The 12,518-nt window shown below is 41.4% G+C and overlaps 1 protein-coding gene across 1 annotated transcript; it reads left to right on the top strand.

Annotated features, from left to right (window-relative positions):
- The first annotated feature begins 458 nt into the window (after positions 1-458).
- Positions 459-2,627, top strand: LOC113563669. The gene is made up of 3 exons (XM_026975608.1): positions 459-500; positions 972-1,669; positions 1,802-2,627. Exons 1-3 carry the CDS (start codon positions 459-461, stop codon positions 2,625-2,627), a joined length of 1,566 nt encoding a protein of 521 aa, XP_026831409.1.
- The last annotated feature ends 9,891 nt before the right edge of the window (positions 2,628-12,518 follow it).

The raw sequence follows: 12,518 nt of genomic DNA, 5'->3' as shown, positions 1-12,518 counted from the left end.
ATAACAAATACTTATACATTGCTAGAATAAATTAAGTAACAAATCCATCCATTCTTGCAGATGTCTACATTATTTCCATACCAACGAGAAATTGGAGGCCCACACCGCGGATTGCCAACGAATGAATGACTGCGCCATCGTTCTGCCAAATGAAGAGGACAAGTAGCTAAGTTTCACCAACTACAGCAGGAAGGAGAGAATACCGTTCGTCGTGTACGCCGATCTGGAATGTATCCTGTAGAAGACGGGGGAGGAGGACGACCCGAAGCTGTACCAGCGTCACCAGGTATCTAGCATCGAGTATTACGTGCGATGCAATTACGATGCATCGTTATCCGGGTACCGATCCCGTCGCGATACCGATTGCATAGCATGGTTTATTGAACAATTAAAAGATTTAGCGCATCGTGTGAAAGTGATTTTGTCGAGAAATGTCCCCATGGTAGAATTAACACAAGATGAGTGTGAAAAATTTAATAGCGCAACACATTGCCATATCTGTGAGAAACCGTTCGCGTCAGACGACACGCGAGTACGCGATCATTGCCATCTCACCGGTCGGTACAGAGGTCCCGCGCACGCGAATTGCAATTTAAATTACAAAGATTCCTATACCATTCCGATAGTGTTTCATAATTTCTCAGGCTATGACTCACATTTTATCATTAAAGAAATAGCTACCGCGTTCGAGGACAATGTTGATGTATTACCAATAAACAAAGAAAAATATATTTCCTTTACAAAACATGTTAATAAGTCAGATGACAAAAAATGGTGTAACCACGTGCAATTGCGGTTCATCGATTCGTTAAGATTCCTGAATAGTAGTCTGGATAAATTGTATCATATTTGAATAAAGAAAAACTCAGAATCGTACGGTTCGAATTTGCGCACACCTCTCTACCGACGACTTTGATTTACTTACGCGAAAGGGTGTGTTCCCATACGAATATGTTGATTGTGCCGAAAAGTTGGAGGATACTCGCCTACCGCCACGCGAATCGTTTTACAGTTCGCTAACCGGTAATACGGTATCCGAGAGCGATTACGCGCACGCTGTCAACGTGTGGCAACGGTTCGCCATTCGAACGCTCGGCGAATACAGCGATTTATACTTGAAAACGGATGTCTTGTTGTTGGCCGACGTATTCGAAAATTTCCACGATAGCCGCATAAAGAGTTACGGTCTTGATCCCGCGTATTATTACACTTTGCCCGGTTTTACATGGGACGCGATGTTCAAACATACACGTACAAATTTTGAACTCCTTACCGATATCGATATGGTCATGTTCGTAGAACGCGGTATACGCGGCGGCCTGAGCCAATGTTCGCACAGGTACGCGCAAGCCAACAATAAGTACATGCAGTCGTACGACCCATCGAAACCTTCGTCGTATCTCATGTATTTTGATGTTAATAATTTGTACGGTTGGGCGATGTGTCAACCACTGCTCTATGTGAACTTTCGATGGGTCGATGACACTTCCAATTTCAACGTGAACGCTATCGCTCCCGATTCACCAAAAGGATACGTACTCGAAATCGATCTCGAGTATCCGCAACATCTCCATGACGCGCACACCGACCTACCGTTCTGTCCGATGCGAGATAAGCCGCCAGGCAATCGGCAGGATAAGTTGCTCGCAACTTTATGCGACAAGAAGCGGTACGTCACCCATTACCGCAACTTGCAACAGTGTACGCGCCATGGCCTTCGCGTTACAAAAATTCAACGCGTCTTAGAATTTTCTCAGTCTCCATGGCTCCGCGAGTACATCGAGTTGAATACGTGATTTAGGGCAGCAGCTAAAAACGATTTTGAAAAAAATTTGTACAAACTAATGAATAATGCGGTATTTGGAAAAACCATGGAGAACGTGCGCAATCACGTAGACGTTAAGCTGTTAACGAAATGGAACGGAAGGTACGGTGCGGAGGCAATGATCGCTAAACCGAATTTCCATAGTCGCAGCGTCTTTTCGGAAAACCTGGTCGCGATCGAAATGCGTAAGCTCGAGGTAAAATTCAACAAACCGATCTACGTGGGTATGTGCATCCTCGACATATCCAAGGTCTGTTTGTACGAGTTTCACCACGAGTACATGTTACCTCTTTATCGTGATAAATGCAAAGTTGTGTATACTGACACCGATAGTTTAATTTACCATATCGAGTGTGAGGACGTGTACGATCAAATGAAACGCGACATTCCGAGATTCGACACGAGTGATTACGCGCCCGACAACATGTATAATATTCCGCTCATGAACAAAAAAGTGCTAGGTTTAATGAACGACGAGAACAACGGCGCGATAATGACCGAATTCGTCGGACTTAGAGCGAAAATGTATGCTTTGAAGATAGACGGTAAAAAAGATACGAAGAAAGCGAAAGGTGTTAAGACCAATGTAGTCGCACGAACAATAACGTTCAACGATTACATGCAATGTTTGAAAGACCGCATAGAAATGACTCGAGATCAATCCCGTATACAGTCAAAGCTGCATAACGTGTACACCATTCGTGAGACGAAAATCGCTCTGAGTCCGTATGACGATAAGCGTTGCGTGTTACCCCATACTACCGATACGCTACCGTGGGGACACTACCGCATACCTTTATAAGATATAATGTCATATATAATGTATTGTAGGATAAGGTTATTAATAAAGAGTTTTATATATTTTGTATACCATTGTATTTCTTTCATACATTTCATATATGTGTTATACACTTGATACACTTATATATTGTATATCATCGTATATGTGTTCGAAAAAATAAATGTATTAAACGACATTGTCTTTGTGTATCCATGAATTGTGCGATCCATCGAATCCCAGCCACTTCACGTAGACCTCATCACCTCTCCTGCGCAGTACTTTCTCCACGAGATACACGTCTGGATACCTCGCACGATGCAACTCATGCTCGTAGAACGCTCCAGAGATAGATTTTCCACGATAATCCTCGAGTATATAGGTCACGGGATTGGTATGTTGCACTTTGACGATCTTAAACACCTCGGTGGTCCAATTTGGTGTGTAACCCTTTTCAAAGACCGTCTTGTACTTGCTGACGCGTACCGAGTCGCCCACTTAGAACCTGGCTGGACCTGCTATCTTTATCGCGCTGTACACCGTACTCAAGAGTCTCTCAGCGTCCGCGGGGGTAACGTCGGCGGGTCGCATGCCGATCGTTCGATGTTTTCGGGTGTTGTACTCCGCAATGAGCCGTGGTAGCGCGTCGACCCGCTTGTAATTTCCGTTGAGCGTAAACATCTTTCACATGTTATTCTTCAACGTTCGGTTGAATCGCTCGACGACCGAAGCTTTCAAGGTTGAATACGTGGAGTAGTGATTGATGTTATGTTTCCTCATGAGTCGTTGCACGTCAGTATTGTAAAATTCCTTTCCCTGGTCGGTTTGCAAGTTTTTCGGATATCTCTTGCTCTCTCGAATTATCCCGGCGATCGTAGCAGCTACCTCGCTTCCACCTTTGCTCTTGAGCGGCACGGCCCATGCGTACTTGCTCAGCACGTCGATGACGGTTAGTATATAATAGTATCCTCTGTTGACATGAGAATACGGACGCATCTCAACGAGGTCAGCCTGCCACAGATCATCGTATCCACGCACAATGACACGTCTTCGCGGAAAATTCCTTCTCGCTGGTGCATGCAGTTCTTCGACGAGTCGACGCTTTTCGAAACTTTTGACAGCAGATTTCAACTATGCCATATCGTAGGGAGTGAAGAGCTATCAACCAATCAGTTCGTAATGACGCTGTTTTCCAATACACTGTTGCGTTTATATTTAATTTTTCGGATGCTTCGATCGGAGCTCCATTATAGCATCCCATGTCGAGTTAACGATCTCACAATGGCCGTTCTCTCACCCCATATCATATCGTTAAATTTTTTTGAGCTGCATTGATCTCTTCTTGCTCATGCTTCATGCTTCGTGTTCCATCGTTGAATTCTTTTTGATATGCATCCAAACGGGTGTTAACGTTTTGGAAACGCTCAATGAAGCCTACCTCTGTATCATTGATTCTGTTTGACACATGACTTCTAAGCGTACTGAAAACGATGGGGAATCTTTTATCCATCTTATCTATTTTTTTCATTTAATTCAGCGACTCTTCTGTCTATTTTCCGGTCAACACTGTCTCGGTAGAAATCTAACATGGCGATTTTTTTCTGCATATCGATAATTTCCTTCTCGAGCTCTTCATGTTTAACTCTTAAAGTATCGATGCTCTTCTCCATATTAGATTTCGTAGCAATGTTATCACTCGTCTGCAATAACGTTTCAGACTCGTTGATTGTCATCTTCGCGTTACAAGTAACACCGCTCGATTGACTCACGTGCTCAATGGTACGTTCAATTTATAATGATATCAGCCTCGCGAAGTTCGTTTCACGTTCTTAAAACTTGCGTTCTCGTTCGTTCCATGTTCTTGACTCGTTCGTTCCACGTTCTTGACCATCAGCTCTTTTTCTCGAACGCAATGAAGTCTGGCTGAAAAAGATAATTGTCATATCTTTTTGCACAACGATGCAGACTTCGAAGAAAATACCAAGTAATAAATAAATTTCTTTCTAAAATATAAGAAATTCTTTTGTACACTGAGAAAAATTTCCATCGGACAAACCGATTAAATAGTGTATCCGATTGTTACTCTTGTTTTCCGATTAAATGATGGATATGTCCGATTACTTTCATCAGATATGTCCGATCATTTTCTTTGTCTTTTATACAATTTAATCGGATATATCCGTTTGTTACTATATAATTGGATTATCCGATTAGATAGGCAATGATATTTTTCTCAGTGTATATATTTGCTATTGTTCAATTTGCGCATAAATTTTATATAGAAAACCGCGGTCGACCTATTAAAAAATTTGAAGAAAATAGCGATCGGAGTAAGAGGAGAAAAACGGAGGAGCTGAGAGCGTCTACTTCCAGTACTATGCTGACTTTCGCGACGAAAATGAAGCTATTGTCGGAAAATAAAAAAACATGAAGCGTCGCTCATTCATGAATTTTTGGAAACGACTCCAACACGTGCTAAAAAAATCTTCACAGCATGGAAGACAGCACAGAAAGACGTTTGTATAAGACCGTATACTCCAGATGAGAGGCGTTGTCCCTAATAATTGAGACAAATCTTTCAAAACATGCGTATCAGCTTTTACGGACACAAGCTAAACAACGAGGTGCTGATTTATATCCGTCTTTTAATCGCATTAGGGAGGCTAAAGTTAAATGTTATCCTTCTAATAAATATATAACAATATCAGAAAGCACATCAGAAGTAAAACTACAAGCATTACTTGATCACACAATCCGTCGTATTATTAATTTGCAAAAAGATGTTATAATTACTCTTCATCCAAGTATATTAAAGAAATTGTATCTAATTTCAAAATGGGGATTTGACGGAAGTAGCAAACAATCAATGTATAAACAAAGTAGTACAAACAAAGAATTAGTAGATTCTGATGTGTTCATGACATGTTTAGTTCCTCTCCAACTGTATTATAAAGAGTCAGAGAAAAGTCAGAAAATTATAATATGGCACAATCCTCGTCCGTCTTCCCCGAGATTCACAAGGCCAATAAAATTAGAATTTGTTAAGGAAAGCCGTGAAATTATTTTAAGGGAAAAACAAAACATGGATGCACAAATTCAAAACCTTGTCCCTACAATCATACAAGAGTATGAAGAAATTATTGTAAATCATCAACTCTGCATGACAATGATCCCTACAAAAACCTTTTTAAAAAAAGAAAAAATATTTACGCCAAGTACATAAAACGTGTCGGACTTTGCAAAAACAGTGTAATTCAAAAAATCTCTCTAAAACAAGAGTATTATACAAATTTATTTATTCATTCAAAAATATACATGAAATCAATACAAGTAGCCAAGTATATCATTATTATTATTCAAAAGTTAACTGTTCACAAATGGATATGAAATCAATGCAATTTATCTAGTATTTGTTTAAAAATGGATGTTGTCAGTGCAATATCCAAAAATTATATACAAGATGCATTCACAATTAATCCAAAAATTATATGAAACAAGTTGTATCCATTCAAAAGTATATGCAACACAAGCTTAACGCATCCATTGTCTCTTCACGCAAATCCTAAGTCGCATAAAACGGGCTTAAACTGATTCAAATAATCAACGGAATCATAGTGAAGCAAACAACTTGGCGTGCCCGGGTTGCATTAATTGAATTCTTGTAAATATGTTTATAATTTCAATAATTGCCTTGGAAATATAAAACATCTCTTTCTTCTTTAATTGTTGCTTTTATATATTTATATTTCTACAAATATTGTATGTAAATCGTTTTATTACTTCACGCAAATAATTTCTATACTGTAAAACATTGATGAGCATTGCATCGTAATACAATCCGGGCACGCCAAGTTGTTCGCTTCACTATGATTCCGTTGATTATTTGAATCAGTAAAGAACACTGCGAAAGCGGATTCACGATATCTCAACAAATGGCAAAGTTAGCTTTTTGCAATTTATTTAATTGTTTATTACTTTTAAATGGTTCAATTACAAAGCATGAAAAACAACTAGAAACAATCCTGAAAAAGACAGCGCAAGCGGATTCGCGATATCTCACCAAATGGCAAAGTTAGCTATTAGCTATTCTTTATTTAAACAAATGTTAATAATTTTTGAACGATTCAACTACAAACACTACAAACAACTACAAATGATTCTGAAAAAGACAGCGCAAGCGGATTCGCGATATCTCACCAAATGGCAAAGTTAGCTATTTTTTTAAACAAATGTTAATTAATACCTTTTGAACAGTTCAACTACAAACAAAACGAAACTACAAACGATTGTGAAAAAGTCAGCGAAATCAGATTGGCGATATCTCAACAAATGGCAAAGTTATCTATTTTTTATTTAAACAAATATTAATAACTTTTAAAAGTTCAAGTACAAACGAAACAACTAGAAACGATTCTGAAAATGATAGCGCAAGCGGATTCGCGATATCTTAAGAAATGGCAAAGTTAGCTATTTGTCATTTAAACAAATGTTAATTAATACCTGTTGAACAGTTCAACTACAAACGATTGTCAAAAAGTCAGCGCAAGCAGATTCGCGATATCTCAATACTCAATGTATCAGACGCAGTGTGAATCTCCATAACGCGCTTATGTGAACGCGCCTTGACGGACAAACTCGCTTTGCTTGTGTGCGTGCGAGCATACGTACGTGAGTCTGAACCTGCTGAATCTGAATAAGGAAAACGGAACGTCACGATTCTAGCATACGATTACGATATCTCAGGATAGACTGCACCAATTGCGTTCGGAGTGGTCGCGATCGAAAGCTTGCATCCATATTATGTTATTAAAGTGCCGTTAGATTTTTACATATGGCTTTAGTTTCTGAGATATTTTAATCGAAAGTTAGGGTGACGTGAAATTCCGGATAAGCTACTTGGTAGCGCCTCGACGATGCCGCGCCAGTGCCGTATCAAGCGGCTATTTCTCATGCGGCTATTTTTTTTTATGTACTTGGCGTCGCGACGCTACTGCGTCGCTTGATAGATGGTAAAATTTGTAATGTCATTACCGATACACGATCATCTCAAAATTGTTATATATGTGGCGCAAATCCAAAAGTAATGAACAATATAAACGAAATGTTGCAAAGACCGGTAAAATCAGATTTCTTTGAATTTGGCTTATCCACACTTCATGCATATATTCGATTCATGGAATGGCTTCTCCATGTAGCTTACAGACTTGGAGTAAAATCGTGGCACAAAAAAAAGGCATTCGCGGATGATATTACAGCTAGACAAAGAGAGATACAAAATAGATTTAAATCTGAACTGGGTCTCCTTATTGATATTGTTAAACAGGGTTTTGGGACCACAAATGATGGAAATACAGCTAGAATATTTTTTCAGAATTCATCAAAATCAGCATCTATAACTGGTTTAAATGAAATGCTAATATTCAGATGTAATGTCATCCTCCGCACTTTGTCATGTGGTTATGCTGTGCATGCGAAGGCATTCCATGAATATGCTATAACAACAGCTAGGCTCTATGTGCAGGAGTACTCTTGGTATCCAATGCCTGCATCTATACATAAGATCCTAATTCATGGATCTAAAGTCATAGCAGTCGCACTTCTTCCTATCGGAATGTTGAGCGAAGAAGCGCAAGAGGCGCGAAATAAAGACTTTAGAAGATATAGAGAAAATCATTGTAGAAAACTTTCTAGAACAGCCACAAATGAGGATTTGCTGCACATAATGCTTGTATCATCAGATCCTATCATTTCATCTCTCAGAAAAACTTATCCTAAAAAAGGAGGGCATTTTAATGTAGAAATTCTCAGTCTCTTAGAAAAAAACCATGCATTTTCTAATGATTGTTGTGATCACGAAAATGATGATGATGATGATGATGATGATAATAATGATAATGGTGATGATGATGTGGAATAATATGTTTTTAATTTCTCGAAATCTTATTTGTTGATTGTTAATTGTTAATTGTGTTAATTGTTATAATATAAAAGTGTTCACAACTTAAAATATTATGATAAATTTGTCTTGAATAAAAACAAAAAAAGAATATTTCTCTATAGTACAAACACCCTGCGTGAATTTTCGTTTTTCATATTTTTGACCAGGTTTACTGGTTCGCTGGCCCACTGTGCGTCGTACGCGGCGTAGAGGTTATCGTTGGCGCATCCGGTGCATCGCTCGATTCGGTTCGAGGCTGTTTCGATTTATGTGATTCACGATCCGACGAGTCGTTTACTAGTTTCCTCTTTACCCTACTTCTTATCACATTCTTCTTCTCACGCTTCGGGGTGTGGGGTACTTCAACCACCACGTCCTTCACCGCGCGCGTGCTCGAGTTGTCAACGATCTTTTGCAGCGGTTCGATAATAGGTTCGAGGTGTCTCCTCACCGCGATATCATCCTCAATCTTACCAGTCTTCAGAGCATGATGTTTCTTGCGGATCGATTCGCTCGTTTTCTCAATCTCCTTCACAATCTTTTCACGCTCACGAATATCACTGCTTCCAACCATGTTGTCAATCGTTCGTGTTTCACCCCGACAGGATATCGACAACGACTAACCGCTCTGCGGTACCGCAAATTCGTTAAATCCTCTTCTGTACCGCCCGTTAGTAAGCGCACTATCCTTGTCTATCACTAAGAATCTATACTCGCGTTGCTAACAACTGTAGCACAATGAACAAAAATCACCGTACGGCATGTCAGTATTCACGTGATTATTGTACACGTGTTTCAAGTTGGTACCATCCTGTTTGAATAGGATAAGCAGGTTCGCGTTGTCACGTATAAGATGTTTCGGTATTCTCGCGTACGTCTGACAGAGATAGAAGGAGTCGACGTTCGAGTGACGTCCCATCGAGAAGTATTCTCTCACCGTATCTTGCTTATCACACGCCACATCATCAAAGACGAAGATCGAGTTTGGACTTGCCTCGCACGGTAAAATAACGTCACTGTTATTGGAGAATGTAAAGTAGCCGATTTCATCGATCGATGTCAATAGATTCTCTAGGTATTGATATTTCGGCTGCTGCAACGACTTCGAGTACACGTACACGTTCTCGAAACGTACACCGTGCGGACTTTCCAGTAAGCTTATCAGAACGTCGGTTTTACCACAGTTCGAGGGACCGCAGATGATCGCGCGTATAGTGGTCGGCAGCATCGGGTCATGTTTACGTATCGCCTCATTGTCCCCCATCTGTCGTCGCAGTTTGTAACCCATATCGTCAATGGTTGCTGCACGAATCTCATTTTGCCACTGCTAGGTGCGGAGTCACACTCGTATTTATAGGTGCGTGAAATCGCGGATCGCTCAGTATCAAAATGTTTGTCACGCTGACAAGTCCTTCCGATATACTTGATTTAACCGCTGAGCAGTTACAATTTGTGCCAAAGGTAGTTCTACTGCAAGTGTGTGGGAACTATATCGAACACGTGTGGAACAAGCTCCCGGAACATATAAAGGCGAATTCAGAGGTGCAGACTTTCCACCGTTGTTACGAACATTACAATCAACCGTGGCAACGAACGCACATCGACGGTCCGGTACCGTTGATCAGGGATTGTCGTGAATGTCGGCGCTCGCGACGAACGAATCAGTGAGAGGTGGAAGTCTGCTAAATCGCGCGATAAACACGCTCCCTTTCGAGCTGCACATCCCCGGCTATCAGTTTTGTGGGCCGGGTACGCGACTCGCGAAACGATTAGCCAGAGGTGATCCGGGTATAAATCCGTTGGACGTAGCGTGCCGCGAGCACGACATAGCGTATTTGCGGAGTAAAGATCTCATCGAGAGACACGCGGCGGACAGGATACTCGCCAAGAGAGCGCGAGAACGTGTTTTCGCGAGGGATTCGACTTTGGGAGAGAGAGTCGCCTCCACGGCTGTCTGGGCAACGATGAAGGCCAAGACGAAGCTCGGTATGGGTCTGAGGACGACTAAGAAGAAGACGACGAAGAAAAGAACGACGAAGCAACGGATACTTCCGATAGCGAAACGCGGCGGTGTATTGCCGATTCTACCGATGTTAGGTGCGCTCGGATCGTTGGCCGCCGGGGCAGCGGGGATCGCTAAAGCGGTGAACGACAACAAAGCCGTGCAGCGTCAACTGCAAGAAATGCAGTGTCACCATCGCGCAATGGAAGGTCGCGGACTGTATCTCGCTCCGTACAAACGAGGACAGGGCGCAGTAACGAAGAAGAAAAAAAAACGTCAAAAAGGCGATAAAGATGCCTATGGGTGTAACCAGCAATTTACAATTGGATCAACTGGCAAGGCGCATGCACATACCATACTTTCGCGGTGTTTTCATGCGTAATGGGTTACCGATGGGTAGTGTACATCGAAACGAGAGCAGTATCGTGAATTTGGATGATGCGGATAGTCCCGATACTCATTGGGTAGCGTATGCAAAGAGAGGCGACCGCGTCCTATATTTCGACAGTTTCGGTAATCTTCAACCGCTCAAGGAGTTAGTCCAATATCTTGGCGGCAATGCAGTGAAGATTCAATACAATCGTACAACATATCAAACGTATGACCAGAGTATCTGCGGACAGATGTGTCTAAGGTTTCTCCAGACAGTTGACGAATTTAAGGCTTGACGATCCAGTGCAGTGGCTCAGTATTCTCTCTGCATTTTGTGAAACATGTCGTTGACGTTTACATTGACAGGCAAGAGTAGCATCCTCACGGCAAACTACTTTCCAGCCATAGATTTGAGTGATGGTGATTACGAACTCGGTCTGGTTGTCTTCGAAACGTATCACACGATACCAAATGTGAACGCTTCGAACAATAAATTCTACTTTGGCGAAGACGACACGGAAATTACGATTCCCGATGGATCATATGAATTGAACACCATAAACCAATATCTAAAACGCACGCTCATACACTCACAGCGTGTGAAACGTCCTGTCGACGGTGCACGGCGCAGCGTCACGCATCTAACGAAACGAGAGGACGACAATGATGAGGATTATTCGATAGTACTGCGCGCTAATCACAGCACGATGAAGACTGAAATCAAGTGCGCATACAGAGTGAATTTCAGTAAACCTAACAACATAGGATCGCTGCTAGGAATATCTGCAAATCGTATCTTACAACCGGGAAAATGGTACGAATCGGATGTATCGATAAAAATAATGAATGTAAACATTATTCGTGTGGAATGCAGCGTAACTGCCGGTTCATACAGCAATGGCAGACGCGTGCACACGATACATGAATTTTCGCCGAGGGTGGAACCGCGATATAAAATATCAGAAACGCCTGCGCAGATCATTTACCTTCCGATCGTCGTCAGAAGCGTTACGGAGCTAACGATACGCGTTGTAGATCAAGAGGGACGACTATTCCATTCTCGCGGCGAGGAGATTACCATTAGATTACACGTGCGGCGGCGGCGGCAAGAGTAACAGAACGTTGGAACGTTGGTGATGCTCGTGTTAAACGACAATTTTGCGAGAGGTAATATTTTTCCGAGGAAGTCAACTGCTGTTACGGTATCGAGTGATAATACAACTCAACAACAACCTGATAAAAGAAGGAAGCTCACCGCATCGAACGTTGCATTTTTGAGATCTTTGGGTTTCGCAGTACGAAATATCTAAAATGACAGAGATTCTCAACATCAGGGACAAGCCGATCTTTGACGATCGCATCATTAAAATCGAGACTCACACGTACAATCCATATGCCAACACAACATTTGGATACAGCGATGAGATACGAATACCTAACAACATCAAGATTTGTATACGTTACCATGCGAGAGTTTTCTCTACGTCGAGGGTAAATTAACGATAAAGAAACCCGCAGCGAATAAGCATGTGGTATTGGAGAACAATTGTGTAGCGTTCATGTTCGATGAGATTCGTTATGAACTCAACGGTGTGGACATTGA

Source organism: Ooceraea biroi, chromosome 2 (genome assembly GCF_003672135.1).
Source record: "Ooceraea biroi isolate clonal line C1 chromosome 2, Obir_v5.4, whole genome shotgun sequence".
NCBI classification, from domain to species: Eukaryota; Metazoa; Arthropoda; class Insecta; order Hymenoptera; family Formicidae; genus Ooceraea; species Ooceraea biroi.
This window is presented reverse-complemented; position numbering and strand designations above follow the sequence as displayed.